Source organism: Ostrea edulis, chromosome 1, assembly GCF_947568905.1.
Source record: "Ostrea edulis chromosome 1, xbOstEdul1.1, whole genome shotgun sequence".
Taxonomy (NCBI): Eukaryota; Metazoa; Mollusca; class Bivalvia; order Ostreida; family Ostreidae; genus Ostrea; species Ostrea edulis.
Genome location: NC_079164.1, coordinates 19,374,896 through 19,394,975, shown reverse-complemented (window position 1 = coordinate 19,394,975; position 20,080 = coordinate 19,374,896). Strand labels below are relative to the sequence as shown.

Below are 20,080 nucleotides of genomic sequence, written 5' to 3'. Positions count from 1 at the left end.
CACTGCTAGTAGTCGAGTGTTTACTGTCAGGTTTATTTTCGTTTCTGTTGCCGCAAAACGTCATCGGTTTTTGAGTGCAAGGGAAATAACTCTAGTTATTCACTGGGGACCGGTTGCAGAATTCATTGAACGGAGATTTTTGGAACTAGGTACAAAATATTGTGCAAATTTGTTGTACCCTTATTGCCCCAGCAGTATCTTGATTCATACTTTTCTTCATGTTATGATTATTTTGAATGGAGACATGGTATCTATAACTTAAATGTATGCATCTTGAAATAATAGGCTAGGATGTTTTAAAAGTTGTTTATTTTGATACGGATTTTGACTATGGATTAATCTTGGATGAAACTCGGCTCGGTTGGATATTTGGGCATTCGGTGAAGGCGTCATTCCAAATATCCAACGGAGCCGAATCTCGGTTGAGATTAGCTATGGAGAAACAAGAGGAACGAAGTTCGTCTTTCCCCTTTGTATATGACGTAAAAATGAAAATGCCATGTCGGGATTCGAACCTGCGCCTCCTAAATACCCAGCTAGGTGCGCTACCAACTGATCTATCTGGCCACCAGTGATCAAACTCGTCTGACTGTCGCATTCATCCCTCCTTAAATGTCTTCACACCTTCAAGACATCAACCCAGGATCTTTATCCACTGGCAATTAAATATATGGAAATTCCACCAGTTCAACCTCAGCAGTAAGTCAAACCATCCAAGTTTGAAGTGAAGCTCTATAAAGCTCTCTCATTAACTGATCCGTTTTCAGGTAGCAGATGTCAGTGAGGGACAAGACGAGGAAGGACCACCGAGCCTTGTACAAAGCAAAGACGCCTCCTTGGAAAGACGCTTACAGAAAGGTACATTGAGAATAGGCAAGATAGCATCGTCGCAAACCACGGGTTATTGAATGAAACAAATTCCAGTGGTTTGCGACGATGGCAGTAGGGGTGAAACGAAATCGCGATGTAGTGGTCTCGATTCGATGTTCAATTTACTCGGAGTCTGTTTCGGTCCGATACGGTTCTAAAATCATAGCACACATTGCTTTTGATAACACAGTTTCTGATTAGCCAATGGAATTGAAAATTGCCCAATCAACATACGAGTAAAGTTTACTGTATCACAATGGATGCAGTCGAGTTGAAAAATGCACCCCCCATGTATAAATCCTGGGTATGGCGACATTTCGGCTTTAGGACTAGTGATAAGAGTGTTGCTTTGTGTTAAACATTTTTACATTATGTAGAATTTATTTGCAGAGAGCAATAAATACAATGAAACATAAAAAAACCTTAGCATTATAAAGAATTTGGTACATGCTATTGTATCGAATCGAAAATCATCAAATCGAGACTAAAGTATCGAAAATCGAATCGAAAAGGTACTGTATCATTTCACCCCTAGATGGCAGGACAGTGGCATGAATAAATTTTTTCAATGAATTTTCCTCATACTTGGTAATATTGTAGTATAGAGGACCTTTTTTTAAATACAAATATGTCCAATTCACGTGAGGATTCTTGTCATTGAAGAGAGTTGTGGGCATAGAAGAGTTACCTTTCTTGAAAACCATTGCAAACTTATAACTTATCCTGTTAAACTTTCTCTGAAATTTACACAAACTATAGGGAATGGATACCCTTTCAATAATTTTACATCATCTTTTCTGATTTTGTGGTCTTATTAAAATTACAATTACTGATACGTGAATGTTTACTACATATAACCCTGTTTCACTATTGTTACAGACGCATTTATATGATTTTATGAGAAAATGAGTCAATGAATTTTTTTTAAAAACACATTTGGACTATACTTGTGGACTTAATACTTCATAGGAATATGACGTACTCAAGCTTACCTTGATGTTAAACTACAGCAACATTTAACCATGTGCTCTTGCATTAATGCATTTGTTTTTTGCAACAAAGAGATGCATAGCCAGATTGAGAGAAAGCAGAGAAAAGTTGCAGGAAAAGTTCCGCAATATTAAGTCGGCCATTAATGAAGACGATGAATTTATAACAGACCTTATGAGACAGGAGCTTCAGACAATGCAGAAAAAGTTTTGTGCAGGGGAAGAAAAACTTGATATTGAGGTAAAATGACATTTGGTACTATGATTACATTATATTTTGTGGACTGAGGCATAGGGCTTAAACGATACACTGCCCTCACTATACAATATGTATTGCAATACTTCTGCAACAATTCAATATTTTCAATACGATGCATTTTACTAGAGACATATGTAACACATTATATATGTCTCTGATTTTACAGAAGAAACCAATAATAACTTAAAAGTTTGAAGAAAAATTTGATTACGAAGATTCACAGTGTCAATTTTAAAAGCAAAATATTTTCAAATGGGCCAAATGGTAAGATGACTGTTGGCTCTGTAGTTTAAACTGATTAAGTTCATTATTGTTTTTGTCAGGCTTGAGGCTAACATTAGTCTGACCGTTATCTGACACCATTTTATTCCTCATGCCTGCAAAAATAAGTACAGGTCAAAACCGATGTATTTTACTGAACCCAATTTAAAAGAAGCGTATCAAACGGAAGGTCGAGGCAATGAATCGAACATTGAATCAAGTGTTTATATTGAACAGTATCGATATTTTGGTGAATCGTTTCAGCCCTACTGAAGCACATGCAACTTGCAAAATAAAAATTGCTGTTAACAGCATTATTCAATGTAATTACTAGATGCAGGTTTTCAATTTATTGTATGATTATTTCAGGAATAAATATTTCGGTTGTTTGAATTATGGGGATATAATCATAATGAAAGTAATGGGGTAAATTGTATAATCAGTAAAGAAATTACCCTCATGCTTTCATCGTGTTGGTCATGTTGATATTCCAAATAATAGGAACAACCTTTATTTCATAGATTTATAATTGGTAATCATACCACTAGCAAACATAGTCTTTGAATGTTCTGATTTATTCCAAAAATTGCTATGAAAGTCAGGTCACTTTTTAGATTATAAATATTCCCTTGAAATATTTTATAATGGAAGTCAAAAGAGAAACAAGAAAGTAGTCAAATGTCATTTAAATTTGTAATAAGTCTGACAATAGACAAAGTATTATTTGAGTTTCCAGTACCTGTCTTGCTACAGATATACATGTACTAGTTTTAAATGACTTGAAGAAGCTTATGAATTTTGGGGGTCAAAAGGTCAATGTCAGTGATGGGTTTTGCAATTTTGTGGACAACTTACCATGAAAAAGATTTGATCATTCTGATTGCAAAAGATGTAAATGTGGGCTGGAAAGAGGAAGCATTATAGCCCTCTGTAGACTTGCTCGCTGTGTTGTTTTTATTACATCCAAATTTATCTGCTCTCTACCATACTTAATGTCTACTCACCAAACATAGAGACTTGTTAACCCTGTACAGGGCTTATCAGCCTCCTAATTAAAAATGTTTTAGTTTAGCTGTTACATTCCTAGTCTTTCCATTCTTAACCTTATTGAATAAAATTGGTGAATTCACATGGCAGTTTCTATACTGAGAAAGTTTTTTTTTTTATAGCTCACCTGAGCTGAAGGCTCAAGTTAGCTTTTCTGATCGAAATTTGTCTATTGTCCGTCGTCATTGTCATTGGCGTCGTAAACTTTTCACATTTTCATCTTCTTCTCCAGAAACATAGGGCCAATTTCATCTGTTTGGCATTATGAAGGAGAGCGCTGATTAGCTAATTATTAAACATAGAAACTTCATGCTTTTGTGAAGGCATGCTTTGCTTTGTGGGACCTTTGATTTATTTTAAGGTTGATGCTTTTTGAATTTGATTTTAGATGGATGATTTTGATGCTGCTGATTTTGATATTGAGAGTGTGCTAAACCTGTTTGAAGATATTCAAGATGAACTTAGACAAGAGGGTAAGACAAAATATGTCAGCCTGTGTCACATTATTCTGACACCCAGTTCTAAGACTATATTGAAACTAAATATTTTGAGCATGCTGTCTTTTAGAACTAAAGATGTTGGCAGAGTTTGAGAAGTATGAGGCCAGTTTACTTGAAGAAGAAAATGTGTTGTGTTCAGCCATAGAGAGACTGACAGCTGAAGAAGTCATATGCCCTGTGTGTCAAAAGTAACTAAGTCAGAGAATCTTGCTATCATATACATGTATATACATATTTACACAGCCAGTCAACAGTATAATAAACTGTCTATGTACAGACCCAATCTACATTCTGTTTTCCTTTTCTTCAAAGGTCACTTTTATTAGCATTGGATTTTTCAGTTCAGTACAATTACTTTGTAAGCTCATCAATAGTTCTGGACGAAGGAAGTCACATTAATTCTTTAACAGAAAGTGTTACTGCCTGGTTGACTAATGTAAACCCATTTGTAACGTGTCTGAGAAGCTTTCAGGATGATTTAAAATTTATTTTCCTGAAAAAGCATAAACTGTTTCAAAATTTTATCATGCCTACAAACTGTTTGTTTTAAATCATATTTCATTGTAGGAGCTGTCTGTTACAAAACAAGTCTGTGATATTCTGTAAATGTGGGGTCCGAGTTGATACTGAGGTAAGTATTGTCAACTCCACTGTAATATTAAAATCTCTCTCTCTCTCTCTCTCTCTCTCTCTCTCTCTCTCTGTGTGTGTGTGTGTGTGTAAATATTATTCATTTTTAATATTTTCAAGGTCAGTACAATCTTTTAGCAACCTGAGAAGTACAATATTCACCCTATGGTGGAGACAAATACAGGTAAACTTCTGTATCTCAAACACCAGTATGTCAAATACCACGGATGACTCGAAGTGAGTCAATGGTCTCAGCCAATTTTACTACATGTATATTCATGATTTTGAAAAACCTTTTATCTCAAACATGGAAATCTCAAATACCTGGCTTATCTCGAAGTAGATTTACTGTCCCAAGTGCTAAAAATGCATGAGTTATCTCGAAGTCCAAGAAGTTTCTCGCTCCATTGACTTCACACTTGAAATACACAATTATTTCGTTATGCTAATTTTACAGTCTGTTGGATGTTTTCGTTAGGTCTAGCACGGGCTTCATGGAACCATTGCCGATAATCACGCCTTATTAGCCCCAAACTGTTGATTTGGGAGCTTTATCTAATGATGGAGATGGGGTGATTGGAGGTGATAATGAAATGCACACTTATACGTAAGATGACACGATAATTCAACAAGCAGCGCGGGGGCGAGTACTGAAATAGGAATTTAATTTTGTCGTAATACACGTTTACACATGCTATTACAAGTCAAAGTAAACACTGAACACATCAAAGTGATATGGAAATCAAGGAATTAAACAATTAAAGACCTTTTTTTTTTAGTATAAATATCAGCACCAAAATTCAAAATCTTCAGTACACATCATGTCTGATAAGCAATCTATATGTAACAAACGACCCAGTATCCAACCCAGGGGATAGTTGGATTATCTGGCAGTGGTGTAAGAAGGAAACTTAAAGTTCATACAATCGAAACAAAGTCCCAGGCTATAACAGAAGTAAAAAAAAGGCACAGAATCCAAGGCAGCGATATTTCCCATATCCATCTTCGTCATTATTATAGTGATTGGTTTATCATTTACAAAGCGTAATACAAATCCGGGTATCAGAAATACTGAACTGAACATGATAATGGTGATTATCACTATAAAAAACGACCGAAATTCGTAAAATGTAAGTGTTGCAGTAAAGTAATAGATATATATATTATATCTGCAAATGTATTTAAAAATCCCTAACTTCGAACTAAAACTTTTACCGCTTAAGGTGTATTTGTTTACCTATCAAATAGAATGTGCAACATTAAACATTACACAGTATTGGTGTCAAATTAATTAACTTCGATTTCTTGAACCCTTGGATATCTCAGTTTTCCTTTGGTCCTAACAAGTTCTAGATATCAAAGTTTACCTGTGTTGTACTTCTTGGGTTGCTAAAGCATTGTATGAACAAAGTAAATGTCAATGATTATTTTATCCTATGATTAAATAATCTAAAACAACAAAACTGGCTACTAGAGCCTACAGACGATATCTGGTTGGCCATTTTTGTAAACAGCTAGTGTGCAAAACCTAGCCGAAAGGAATTTGAGACACAAGTGTTTCTCATATGACTAAATAATTTAGAACTACTAGAACACGTAGAACTGATCAAATGATATTTTATCAGTTATGGTAGGTCGGTTTTAGTGTTAATTAGATTCAACAGTTGTTATTCCAGTTCATGATAGATGTCAAGGGTGACTTCTTTAATACATCTTTACAGCTATAGTGCAAGATAAGATGAAAGTGAGTAGAGATACAAGTTTTCATTGAGTGACCAAAAAATGATAATCAAGCATATCGATTTTCAAATTCTCAATTTATTTTTGGCCAGATGTTGGAGAAATCAAATGTTATATTTACCTCGAAGGCATGTGCAGGTGAATGTTGCATTTTGTTTTTCCTAGGTTGTTGGATTTCACCTAATTGGAAAGCATAGAATTATTTGATATAATAATTCACAATATTTCCTATGGACTTGGCGCTGTATAAATGATATTCAATTTAAAAAAGCCCACTGAAAGGATAGAAAATATAACATGTTTAAAATGCTGTGAAACATCTTTTTAGGTCACCTGAGTAAACTCAGGTGATCTATAAAATTGCAATTGGTTGTTGTCTGTCGTCGTGCGTTAACAATTGAACTTTTTTAACTTCTTGATAACACCAGTCCAATTCTTTTCAAATTTGGTATGAAGCATCTTTGGGACAATGGGGACATAAATTATTAATTTAAGGACTCCATCACCCCTGGGGCCTTAGGGACGGGGCAAAAACTGCCCAAAATTGACCAATTTTTAAAAATCTTCTTTTCAAGAACCACACATCTGTAAGAAAAACTAAATGCATGGTGATGTATAACGGGAAGGCCTCTACCAAAATTGTAAATTTCATGATCCCCGAGGTAGAGGTTCTGACCCCAGGGCAGGGCTAAACTTGGTATATAGTGTTTATGTGTAAAACACTTGGATAACATCTTTAGTGCTGTTGATACTATATTGAAACTAAAATGATATTTAGAAAGAACAGATAGTCCTTTACCAAAATTGTAAATTTGATGATTCCAGGGCTAGGGGTTTTAGTATCAGGGTGGAGCCAAAATGGTCAGTTATTAAATGTGTGAACAATAGACATTTTTAACTTCTTGTTGATAACTATCATTCCTAGACCAATTCTTTTCAAGTTTGGTATGAAGCATCTTTGGATCAAGGGAGACATAAATTGTAAATTTCAGGATTCCTGCACCCCTGGGGACTTGGAGGCGGGGCAAAAACTGCCCAAAATTGACCAATTTTCAAAAATCTTCTTCTCAAGAACCACACATGTTAAAGAAAAACTAAGTGCATGGTGATGTAGAGCAGGAAGGCCTCTACCAAAATTGTAAATTTCATGATCACCGGGTTAGGGGTTTTGACCCCAGGGTGGGTCCAAACTTAATATATAGTGTTTATGATAGTGTATAAAATCTAAATGCATACTAAGGAATAGCAGAAAAAGATGTACAAAAAAAGAATGGGTCCAAATTAGTCATATCTTTTAATGTTTTAATGTTAATACACCTATTATATTATGTGAAGCCTTTCATCAGTGTATGCACTTTATATGAGGGTATTGAAGTTGTAAGAACACATCTTGTTTTATACTTTTGCTGAATATTAAATTTAGCTTAGATATTTAGAACAGGAAATTTTTTCTAGATTTCATAGCCCTTGGGAGTAGTGATACTTTTTCACTAATACTCAGGTGACCGATAAGCCTGTGGGCCTCTTGTTTAGAATATGTCAGTGGGGATTTTCAAGTACTGTTTTAGTCATTTTGATAACACTTTGGTGTGTATTTATATACAAAGGAAAGAAATAATGTAAAGTAGCTTGGTTGATGCTAACCAAAATATTAGCTAAAGATTTAGACTTATCTGGTGTCTTATAGATCTATTCAAAAGGTCATAAAATATCATTTTAACTTTTCATGTTCATATCATGAAAACTATTAAATATACATTTAATTTGGCCTTAAAATTTCATTTTTTCCCCGACTTGGAAAGATCTAATAAAACAAGAGTATTTGGATTGGCCTAACAACAAAATGTATATATTTCATGCATACTGGGTAATCTTCTCAATAATAAAAACATTTTCAACTCAATGATTGATATTGGACAAATTCTTTAGGCTTTGTGTAAATTGTAATGAGAACATAAAACAAGTAGAGAACTGTGGTTCTGTAATCGAGTCTTCAGCTGAGGAGGATGTACAGCTGCTGACTTCTAATGTGGTATAGAATTAAACCACTGGCATGAATACCAGAAAATAAAAGAAATGCTCATGTGATCAATGGGCTCTTTGCATTTGATTCATTTTTGAAAATTAATATGTTATTTACAGCAGGATTGTTTAAACTTGAAAAACGTTAAAGCACTGCTTGAGGATGGAGTGAAAGTTCATGGAGACACATGCGACTCTCCGCCTACCTTCTCTGTTGTGTCAGAGCTGGGACCTCAAAATCTTCTCATGTCCTGCAAGGTACACCCATTTGTTTTTACTAAATTCCCCATTCTCAAGATTTATGTACCTAAAAATTTAGCAAATTTTACACATATTGAGTCTTATGGAAATTAAATTATTAAACAAGCAGAAAATATAATTATGCACTATACAGTATCTTGTATAAAAATGCTTAATTCTCTTTTATTTATTTATTTTTTATTTTTTTTCAGTCTTGTGATTGGATGTCCATAATCATATAAGTTCTTCATTAAAGACTGTCATATGTAAGAGTACAAGAGATGTGGTTGTGATATGTAGAGAGAAGTAGCTTTAGGAGTAATTGTACATGAGATAATTTGATTTTCTGTAAGAATGCTTCATGGGTGTAGAGTAGAGATTGCAGCAGGTGAATGTATGTTTTCAATGATGACTATTTTCTGATTTGACATATTTTTTCATGTTCCTTATACAGACACGTTTTCACAATAAATTGACTTTCCAGTCATTAGTTTTGTATGTTATTGATATCAGATCATGAAGTGAATGTGATTATTCAGTTTCTCCAAAGTATGACTAATTGTGCTCATACAGTCAGTGTATATAGATTTTTAACTACAGATCATAATAAAGATGAAAACACACATATTATTTCTTATTTACATTTCCATTGTTTTTGCATTTGACATCTTTACAAGTTGTAATTATAGCCATTTCCTTATGAATGTGATGCAGTTGTAAACAGTGTGTTCATAAATCTCAATAAATATAGTTCGTCTATTTTAACAGATGGGAATTCAGACAAATGTGACAGTAGACTGTAAAATTTCATTTTTAGCTCACCTGAGCCAAAGGCTCAAGTGAGCGTTTGTCCATCGTCAGTCCATCAGTCCATAAACTTTTCACATTTTCATCTTCTTTTCCATAACCACTGGGCTAATTTCAACCCAAGTTGGCACCACGGGTGAAGAGAATTCAAATGAATGGTCATGTTGTCTTTTAAGGGGAGATAATCACAAAAATGCAAAAAAATAGGGTGATCAAAGTTTTACAGGAAAATGTATTGGGAACCAAACTTGCCACAGAGCATGCTTAAATGAAATGTGTTGATATGAAAGGCCATGCCCGTCTGTATGAGCATATGATGATTGATGAATTTGTAGTCAAGTTTAATAATAAGTTTGGTAAGTGATGAATTTTTAGTCATTACCTTTGAAAGGTTTTTTTCTGAACCAAGCTGCTTGTATAATGATAGTTTTGCTCAAGCTTGTTTATTGCTAGGAACAGCTGCTCAAGTGACCGATGTGACCCATGGGCCTCTTGTTGAAAATACAAGTATGAACTGCAACACTTCATGCTGGCATTCTTTTAATGAAGAGATAATACAGTTCAGGAAGTCCGCTGGTGTGAAGCACTGCAGTTCATACCCTTGGGTATTTTTATTTCTTGCGGTACGTACAATATGGGTTTAGTATTGCTGTTTGTTCTCATCATTTAAAGTTTTTAATCACTTGCGGTGTGATATATTTGAAATTTACAAAGCAGGGACTGCAACGCCAAGTGAGCTTTAATTCAAAGTGTACACGTCAATTTCAATTCGTATGACCGTAGTCAACAAAAATTCAATGATTCATTGTTAGTTGGATACTACGCTTGTTTCTGTACAGTATTTAACACTTGTTAAAACTTTTCATACAGAAGAAGCATTTCCAAATTAAAAAGAGACAGATGATTTTGTGTAAAATGTGATATATAAATGCTGTCGAAAATTAAATTAATTTTTTGATAGACTTTCGTAATTTAACTCCAAACTGAGAGTTTCTTTATCAAAGGAAAATGAGAAAACCTATAAACATGTTTGCAGTTTAATTAAATATAAAGTATTTATGCAAGACATAAAAATACTGAGGGGCTGTGCAAACTGGACTTTTTATTGTATGATAATCTGTACACAATATAGTTAAATGTACTTTATATTTGGTGGGCATACTCACTAGGCCTTGGTTAGTAAGATTAAGTATTGAATGTATTTATATCTAAAACTTAATTTACAAGCTGGGAGAAAGTCCACTGGGATATGCCTATACTCCATCTTCCTCGCTCATTTGTTATTAATCATCATAATAATTCTACAGGGATTTTTTTCCACATCTAAATATAGGGGCCTTGGCCTTTCTTACTAGGAAATTATAATCACCATGTTGTCATGTTGGGGAAAATTTCCGTATGAACAAGCATTCTGTAAGTATATTGCTTAGGAATGCTACTATGCAATACATGTCCCCTACCGACCCGAAGTCAAGTAGTCTGCATAATATTCTGTGTGAATATTAATCATACTGTATCAACAGTTCAAGCATGAGAATTACCAGGTCACCTAAAATAAAAGCTATGCAAGACATTAAAATTCAATTATATTTTTTTGTTCAAGGGCGATAACTCAGCAAAATATTGATGGACCGGAACAATATTCAATCTTGATCTGTAACTTGTCAAAGTAAATAATAATTAAGAATACCTGCAAGCATGATGAAAAAAAAGAGTGGAAAACTTGAGTATTTGAGTTCATTTTTTTAAGTTCAAGGGCACTGTATCAAATGAATATCTGCAAAATTGATTTGTTGGACAGTGCATATATATGAAAGTCCCCTCTGGCTTTTCCAGTAGGGGACTAATAAAAATCACACAAAATTGAATTATTCATTTTTATACCCCCCGAACGAAGTTCTGGGGGGTATATAGGAATCACTCTGTCCGTCAGTCTGTCTGTGCAGATTCGTGTCCGGGCCATAACTTCTTTGTTCTTTGACTTAGGCATACCATATTTGGCACACAGGGGGATCACCATGAGACGATGTGTCGAGTACCTTCATGACCTCTATATGACCTTGACCTCAAGGTAAAAATCAAAGTTTTTTCTACAATGGATTCTTGTCCGGGCCATAACTTCTTTGTTCTTTGACATAGGCATACTATATTTGACACATGAGTGTATCACCATGAGACGATGTGTCATATACCTTCATGACCTCCATATGACCTTGACCTCAAGGTCAAAATTAAAGGTTTTTACAATGGATTCGTGTCAGGGTCATGACTTCTTTGTTCTTTGACATAGGCATACCATATTTGACACATGAGTATATCACCATGAGACGATGTGTCATGTACCTTCATGACCTCCATATGACCTTGACCTCAAGGTCAAAATTAAAGGTTTTTACAATGGATTCGTGTCAGGGTCATGACTTCTTTGTTCTTTGACATAGGCATACCATATTTGACACATGAGTGTATCACCATGAGACGATGTGTCATGTACCTTCATGACCTCCATATGACCTTGACCTCAAGGTCAAAATTAAAGGTTTTTACAATGGATTCGTGTCAGGGTCATGACTTCTTTGTTCTTTGACATAGGCATACCATATTTGACACATGAGTGTATCACCATGAGACGATGTGTCGAGTACCTTCATGACCTCTATATGACCTTGAACTTTGACCTCAAGGTCAAAATTGATTATAGGGTTTTGACATAGTCATACCATAAGACATGGGTGTATCACCCTGAGACTATGTGTCATGACCTCTTTATGACCTTGACCTTTGATCTCAAGGTCAAAATTATAGGTTTATGCCTTGGATTTGTGTTCGGACTATATCTTCCATTTTCTTCTACAAAGGCATACCATATTTTTACACTCAGGAAAGAGGTAATTTATACCTATCAACAACACCCTTTGGAACATTAGGGTAAGCGGGAGGTATTCTTAGTGAGCATTGCTCACAGTACCTCTTGTTATACCTGTCGAAGACCGGATGTATTATGGTATGGCGTCATCTGTCTGTCCAGGCCTTGTGGGCAGGATACAGAATGAACCATAAGCTCCAGGATATTACAACTTGGTATAATTGATCACCATGATGAGAGGAAGATGCTTATTGTTTTTCAAGGTCACATTATCACAGGAAAACCTTGTAGGCGGTATACAAACCGAACTGTTGGGGCTAGGACTGTCAAACATTGTACACATACACTTTATGCCAAGTGGAGGGTGCCTATTGTTTCTTAAGCCAGGTCAAAGTAGCAGGATGCAGACCGATTTGTTGGGGCAAGGACCATTAAACTTTATGGATGCAAAGAAAGTATGTCACACTCTGATGATTGCTGATACTACTTGAATCATTTCAATGAATTTCCTCCTATAAATCCATCTACAGTGGAGCCTCGGTAATCCGGACGCCATTAATCCGGACGCTTCACCTTCCGGACGATTTTTCTAAGGAACGGAATTTTTATATGTTATTTTGCATCATTAATCCGGAAATTCGCGTTCCGGATCCGGACGGTCACTTTTTACTACAAAACGTTATAATGCACTGAAAATTGTACCGTTAATCCGGACGGTAATTTTGTTTAGGGAAGGTGTGTGTCGGACAATTTTAGCAAGGTGTAAATTATAAAGAAAACAAGCCAAACTGTCTAATTGAAGCAATTACCTGTACCCTGTCAACACCTCCCTCCAATTAGGTGGTGTGTGATGATAAGTCCATTAGATAGCACGTGCCGATCGAGACATTGTATTGCCAATTTTCGCACATAAGATCTTTATTGCGTGTAGTGTTGAATTTTGTAAATAAAGCTGTAGCATATTAATTTATAGTCTTGATCAATACCCTAATAGTATTAATAAATTAAACATCATGCCGTAATGATAATTTTTTAACTGCTACACATATCAGTTGTACCGATTCGTAAATTGATATCGCCTTATTCAAATCTAAAGAGTGTTGATTACACTTCTAGATTCTGGATTTTATACTGTTAATTGGCGTGAAATATACATGTATGTTCATGCACATATAGTATAAGTTTTTAACGTTTAGAATCTCATGCATGTAGAATGTACCTGTGTACGATTGATTCTTGTTACGATGTTGTAGAGCTTTATTGTTTTCGAATTTTTAAACTCTGGGTAGAAGTGAGAAAATTACCATTTTAAGGAAAATGACAATTAAATTCTGTATGTACCTGTAATGTTAGTTTCAACCGAGTTTTGTTCCATTATTATCGCATCATGAAAACAACAGGTGCGCGTGACTAGATCAAAGCAGTAGTAGGTCTTGATATTACGAGCTTAAATGATTTTGTTCTCCCGATATTGTCTTGGATAATTATAGAATAAGAAATATAAACTCTGGCAGATTGAAATTTGGTTAAAGAATGTTGTCAACTGACATGATAATCATGAAATTCTTATATCAACTTTGGACAATGAAGATTGTTTTAACAGACCGCCGAACCCGTGAATCGTGACAGATGGAAATTACCGGCCTCTTTAAGAAGTAAAACTGTGATGAAATGTATGAAGTGTAAATGATTATGTTAGTTACTAATGATTTATTTACTTATAGTTACATAAAGTGCTTCATTGGTTGTTTTAGTGCATACGGTACACAGTTTTGTATATTTATTTGTAGGGATCATATGTATGTACAATGTAAGCACAGGCAAATACACTGAACATGTACATTAAATTTTAGTGCTTTGAAATACATGTAAGTGTTAACATTATCGTAATTTATTTACTAATGCAAATGGTTAAATCCAATGATAGAATGAGTTTAATTCACTATGCATCAATAAAGTTGGCATATACTGGTTACTTATGCAAAGCTAGAAAATATGCGATTCAATTATCCGGACACTTCATTTATCCGGACGATTTTGCTGGGAACCAAAGTGTCCGGATTAACGAGGCTCCACTGTACATGTGTACATCAAAACTGAGTAAGAAGTTGGATACAAATGATTTCATATCATGGGGGAAACTTGTGGTATTTTAATGGGGAATGGGGCTATATTTTGGCTATATAGGACCTCTGCATGTAATTACCATACCCCATATTGGCCCTTGATAGGAAAGAAAACTTGATCTGTTCATGTACAATTCTAATTAAAATTAGATCCTATGATCCGCTCATCTACTATCGCTACACATACTAAGGTACAAATATTGTTACTGTCTAATTGTTCTCCTACATATTTATTGATGTAAACAAGCAGGTGCAAGGAAATTGAATATACATCTCAGGTGCCTTTAATGCATCAAACATAGCAAAATACTGTACAGAGGGAAAATCATCATATTTGCTAGCCAATGATTTTAATCTGCTACTGTGAAGATGAGATTAGCAGATCGGAATCCTTGGCTAGCGGTGAAAGTCCATTGTCCTCGTTCCATAAATAATGGTAACTTCTTTCCACAATATCACGTACACTGCCATAAAAAGTCCTTGCTATTCTTGGGTTAAATGGATTTGCATACAGTTCCTCCCAATTCAATGGCACATGAACTGAATGCAGAGCATTGAAATGTTCATCCATTTCATTAAAAATCCTGAAAAATCCAGGCAGAATGTCACCATGCTCCGGTACACTTAATTTCTGCTTGGAGATGAAAAAGTTTCTACAATTTCCCAAAGATATACCTCTATACAGAGTAGCAAGAGTAAGGAAATAGAGAGTGGATAAAGAGGCCTTGCTCCACTCAGAACTGGTGGCATATCCACATAGTTGAAAAACCACATTTTTGATAAGATATGACGAAACCAAGTTCCGATGCTCTTCATCATAATCATGTCCTGAATAAAAATGGAAAAACCTGACTGCATTAGCTAATAATTCATAATGAAGGAAGTCTGGGTTTGGTCTATAAACCAGATGCTGACTCTTCTTATTCTTAACAATTCTTATCAGTCTCTTGAAGGAGGAATCTTTTGAAAATTTAGAAAGAATCTGAGTTTCCAAATATGAAGTGGAGATCTTCCATTGGATATGTCCTCTGTCCGATATGAATGGTATTAAATGATACCCATGATGAGTGATGCCTTGATAAATTTTTCTCTTTAAACAGCTTTGTTCATTAATCATTCCTGGTTGTAAACGGTCTACAATACCTTCCCATCTGAATGCTCGAATACATAGTGTTACATCGACACTTATTTTCAAATTTTTATAGAATCTACCATTCCATATAAAGAACAGGGTGCAAGCTGGTCCATAGAAAAAGGTTGCTTCCTCCTTCGAGTCTAGCAATAAATACTTTGGGAATAAAGATTTATCGATTTCTTTTAAAGCAGTCATTATTCCAAAATAAAGTGAGTTTTTCACATGTACAGGATGTAAGACATACTCATCGTGTCCATTTCTGTTCTTATAAATACGATGCACCCAGCTTTCCTCTCGATCTTCCTTTATAATATGGCACGACTTGAGATTACTCACTATTTGAATTTTTCTTTTCGCTGGATTTCCGGATGGTGTTCTCCAAAGGTCTCTGCTACCCCTAAATCCTGATGGCCGGACAATGAAATCTACGTCCTCCTCAAAAGTTTGAAGCTCGTAAAGAAAGTCGAATTCATCAGGGAGACCTATTTTTAAGTCGGAATAGTAACTACCCACCGGCAATAATGTTCCCGTCAGTCTGGAATCATTTTTCTGTACTATATCGAGAGCAGTTTTCAGGACTTGCTCAACACCATGTTGAATTCTGGAAATTTCACTGATGGTCGGTAACTTAGCTTTGTTATCCTGTTCAATTAATAATTCGGACAAGCGGTCATCAACATGGCCATGGTCCATGTTTGAACTTACCTACTTTCATTTTCGCAACGTCAACGATAGAGTTATGTCCCTTAGAATTAATTTTCAAAAGACTAATTATAATTATCTTTCCATATAGATGATATAAATTGTATAAAAAGTAAACTACATTTTTTATTATTTGTTTTAAAATGTCACTTTGAAATATCTTTGGAAAAAAAAGAAAATAAATTATAAAAAATATTCTATTTTTTTTTTAAACCCTATTTATTGGTCTGTTTTTAACTTTCAGCATATAATACAGCTTTAAAGCGAGGCTTAGATCGTGTTGTAAGAAAGGAGAGAAGGTTAGCACTCCCCTAGATAAGGACGGAAGGGACCTTAAAGGTCTTTACAACACATGTAAGGCAATCGTCTTCCTACTTCGAAGGCGACCTTATTTTTTTTCTTCCACAATACATGAGAGAATACATGAGAGAGAGAAAGTTAAAATTTTACAAGTTATCCAAGACACCCCAGGCGCATCAACAGGTTCCTGTATGTTATTTTTATGCCTGATATTTCGAAGTTTCATACAAAAATTTTATGGAGGAAAACAACCCATTCCAAGAGATATTGTTTACACACCTCAAAGTATAAATACTTTAATTTGTATCGTAATATAAGAGTCTTTTATACTTTCTCCGACTCAACTTGAGGTCCAAGTAGACCTAAAATAAAAGAAATATACATACTAAAATACATTTCTTTTAGAAAAAGTAACATGGCTATAAGAATCTACGGCAAAGTCCTCAAACATGCCTTGCACTACTTCGTATGCGTCACATGCCTTGCACTACTTCATGCGTCATGAACTGTTCAAAATCAATAGTTTGAGCGACCTTATTTTTGTACTGAGATGATGTTCAATGTCGTTGAAGGAATTAATAAAGAACTTTTCAATATATTTTTTTTAATAGTACTTAATCTGATGATCTGCAACTGTCAACTCAATGTAATCTGGCTCACTGTGGTTTAAACGGGGAGTTCTGACTGCAGGATTTGTGCTTTTTCCGTCCAGAGAGTGAGAGTGGATGAAGAGATTTGAAAATAAAAAGGTTCGATAAAGGGTGTGTGAGTTGCAACTCCTGTATATTTATTTTATTTATCTACATGTATAATAGTATATTAGGGACAGGTCAATATTTATTGGGGGAGTTGGGACCGGTGCAAAATGCGATAGGACACACAATTGTTTTTTGTTTTTTTTTGGGGGGGGGTGTTACATAGTATAGGACTCCCAACTTTTTGTTATTTTCAACACTGATGAGACAGCAATACTTTTTTTTTTATTGCATATGTATCAATGAAATATATATAACGTATTTCAAACTTTTAATTCAAATCCTAGAACTTATCTATCTTGCAAACAATAATACTGAATTTTATGCATGTTCAATTTCATGTCCAAGTTGAATATACTAGAGACAAAAAAAATAATAATAAAACCGGACCTTTGAAGAAATTTAATATTCAATCATGTAATTAAAATCACAACATAAGTATGCTATTTAGCTGTGAATAAAATTGCAAAAATTACATGTAGTTTTGCATGAAGTATTGATTTCAATTATAGGAAATAAAAATGGTATATCATGTTGGTCATTACAGACTGGAATTTAACTATAATTTAAATAATCTTCAACTGTATCATTATTAAATGCATGTACATGTACTATAATACGAATGTATATAACCGGTACCAATACTATATCTTTACTTGTATAATACACTGAATTGTACTATGTGCAAATGTTATATACAGTTCTTAATCTATTTTCTTATATACATGTTAACCCCAAATTAATTACATATGTTGTGCAATTTTGTACATGTGCATATCCTGGTCGATCATTAGGGAGAAGGCTCTTAATGTTTTATAGGTTAAGGCTGTTGTCCAATGCCATCAAATTATTTGAATAAATATTGTTTAAACAGAAAAAATATAATCTATTAAAACACATATTTAATAATTTGATAGAGAATATTGAGATGTGAAAAATACTTGTATGTACACGAGACACTAGACAACGCAATTCAGTAAAATAGTAATGATTATTAAAAATATGCAAACTATAACACTTTATTGTTGTTTAACCATAAATACATAAATAGTTATTTATCTATTAGATAGAATACACACTTTTTTTATTACATAACTGATGTAGGACAGCGACTTTTTTTGTATTCTTAGAAGATTGGACATAGTTGTTGGGTTTTTTTTAAATGGTAATATGGAATGCACCGGTCCCAACCCCCAGTAAATATTGACCGGCCCCTTATAGTACATTGTATAGCACAATAACCCACGTGACTGATGATTAATCCCTAACACCACACAGGTTATAATCAAACTTCTCTGAGGAGTTGGATTGTTTAATTAAACCATGAATCAATAATCAGTTTACTTTTATAATAAGTATTTAAATTTCGTAACCGAGGATCGATGTAACATGGTTAAGAGTGCCTGAGGGTGTATAGTGTAGAACTGTGGTGAAAAATAAATAAATTATATTGCATTTTTGAAAATAACCATGTACAACGCCTTTTGTCAACGTACTTTTGAATTCAAGAGTTGCAGCCCATACCAAATATGTATTTTCAAAAATAAAGTTTATTTCTTGAATTTACAGTCTATTTCATTTCCGTCGGAATTCCAAGTCGTTCAAATAGACATATAATATCTGTATCATACGTACATGTAGTTTACAACTGCAGCCCGTTCACGAGGAAATGGCTATCATTACAATTTGTAGAGATGTCAAAAGTAAAAACATTAGAAATGTAAAGATATCCTTATGTAATCCAAATGAAACTCCGAACAGCGTCTTCTTTTGAAAAACAAGAGGCCCACAGGCCTTATCGGTCACCTGAGTATTAAAATAGTTAAAAAATATCACTAGTCTCAAGGGCTATGAAATATAGAAAAACAAAATCCCAGTTTTGATTATCAAAGTATGTTGCGATATTAATATATTTTTTTTTTTATCAATTAGCACACACATACTTAAACAGCATTATCAAAATAAAAAAATTAAAAATGGTTAAAACGATATAATAGTATTCATAACAATTTCATGAAATTGTCTCTTTAAAATATATACAAAACGATTGTGAAAAATAAAGATCACATAATGAACTTGACAAATAATTTAATGAAAAAGTTATTGACGATGGGATTCGATATTTTGAAACATATACTTGATTATATACATTTGTATATATAACTCTGACTTTTGAAAAATACTTTATGGTTAACAAGATTTTTTTTTACAATAACTAGTGAAAAAGACCCCAACAAAAGTTGTGTTCCTGTTATGCATAGATTTTATTAAATCACTGACTTTATGAAATCTTAGGACGTCACAGGAGGGTGGCACTATGTTTTAAAAATACCCTCAAAAGTGCCTATACTGATAAAAGACTTTACACAATAAAATGTATGTAACATTAACGCGAAATTACTAAATTTGACCTGTCCTAGAGTCAAAACACTGGAGTTTCAAAATTTACTATTTTGGTACATCCTTTTCTGCTTTTCCTAAATATATATTTAGTTTTTATACCATATCAGCAAACTTCATGAAATCTTTCAAATGATGAAAACAATAATCACTATAATTTTGGCTCCACCTTGGAACCAAACCGGATCATGAAATTTACAATGTTGGTAAAGGACTTCTAAATATCCATTTAGCTTCAATTTAGTATTAATCGCATAATAGATGTTTTACACATAAAATACCATATACCAAGTTGGCCCCGCCCTGGAGTCAGAACCTTTACCCTGGGGATCATAAAATTTACAATTCTGTAGAGGCCTTCCTGCTCTACATCACTATGCATTTAGTTGTTCTTACTCCTTTGCAGTTACAGAGCATTTTTTCTTTTGAAA

The 20,080-nt window shown here is 34.2% G+C and overlaps 2 protein-coding genes and 1 non-coding gene across 9 annotated transcripts; 2 read left to right on the top strand and 1 right to left on the bottom strand.

The window, feature by feature from the left end:
- The first annotated feature begins 33 nt into the window (after positions 1-33).
- LOC125663584 (RPA-interacting protein B-like) lies at positions 34-9,185 on the top strand. Of its 5 annotated transcripts, none has more exons than XM_048895849.2 (8): positions 34-149; positions 768-858; positions 1,933-2,100; positions 3,815-3,899; positions 3,994-4,114; positions 4,494-4,557; positions 8,439-8,576; positions 8,771-9,185. In XM_048895849.2, the coding sequence occupies exons 2-8, from the start codon at positions 775-777 to the stop codon at positions 8,798-8,800; spliced, it is 690 nt and encodes a 229-aa protein (XP_048751806.2). In that variant the 5' UTR covers positions 34-149; positions 768-774; the 3' UTR covers positions 8,801-9,185. The 5 variants fall into 5 exon arrangements, with proteins under 5 accessions (XP_048751806.2, XP_056008952.1, XP_056008951.1 ...); XM_048895850.2 differs by having other exon boundaries at positions 89-699; XM_056152977.1 differs by having other exon boundaries at positions 8,439-9,185.
- On the bottom strand, positions 8,523-16,223 carry LOC125665197 (cyclic GMP-AMP synthase-like). 3 transcript variants are annotated; one of them, XM_056152979.1, is made up of 2 exons: positions 15,829-16,223; positions 8,523-8,625 (listed from the first exon to the last, which is right to left on the bottom strand). In XM_056152979.1, the coding sequence occupies exons 1-2, from the start codon at positions 16,183-16,185 to the stop codon at positions 8,611-8,613; spliced, it is 372 nt and encodes a 123-aa protein (XP_056008954.1). In that variant the 5' UTR covers positions 16,186-16,223; the 3' UTR covers positions 8,523-8,610. The 3 variants fall into 3 exon arrangements, with proteins under 3 accessions (XP_056008954.1, XP_048753779.2, XP_048753777.2); XM_048897822.2 differs by lacking the exon at positions 8,523-8,625 and adding an exon at positions 14,561-15,185 and having other exon boundaries at positions 15,737-16,223; XM_048897820.2 differs by lacking the exon at positions 8,523-8,625 and adding an exon at positions 14,561-15,185.
- Positions 16,224-16,471: 248 nt separating this feature from the next.
- LOC125664968 (U6atac minor spliceosomal RNA) lies at positions 16,472-16,592 on the top strand. Its single transcript, XR_007366129.1, has one exon. It is a non-coding gene; the product is annotated as a U6atac minor spliceosomal RNA (small nuclear RNA).
- Positions 16,593-20,080: the final 3,488 nt, after the last annotated feature.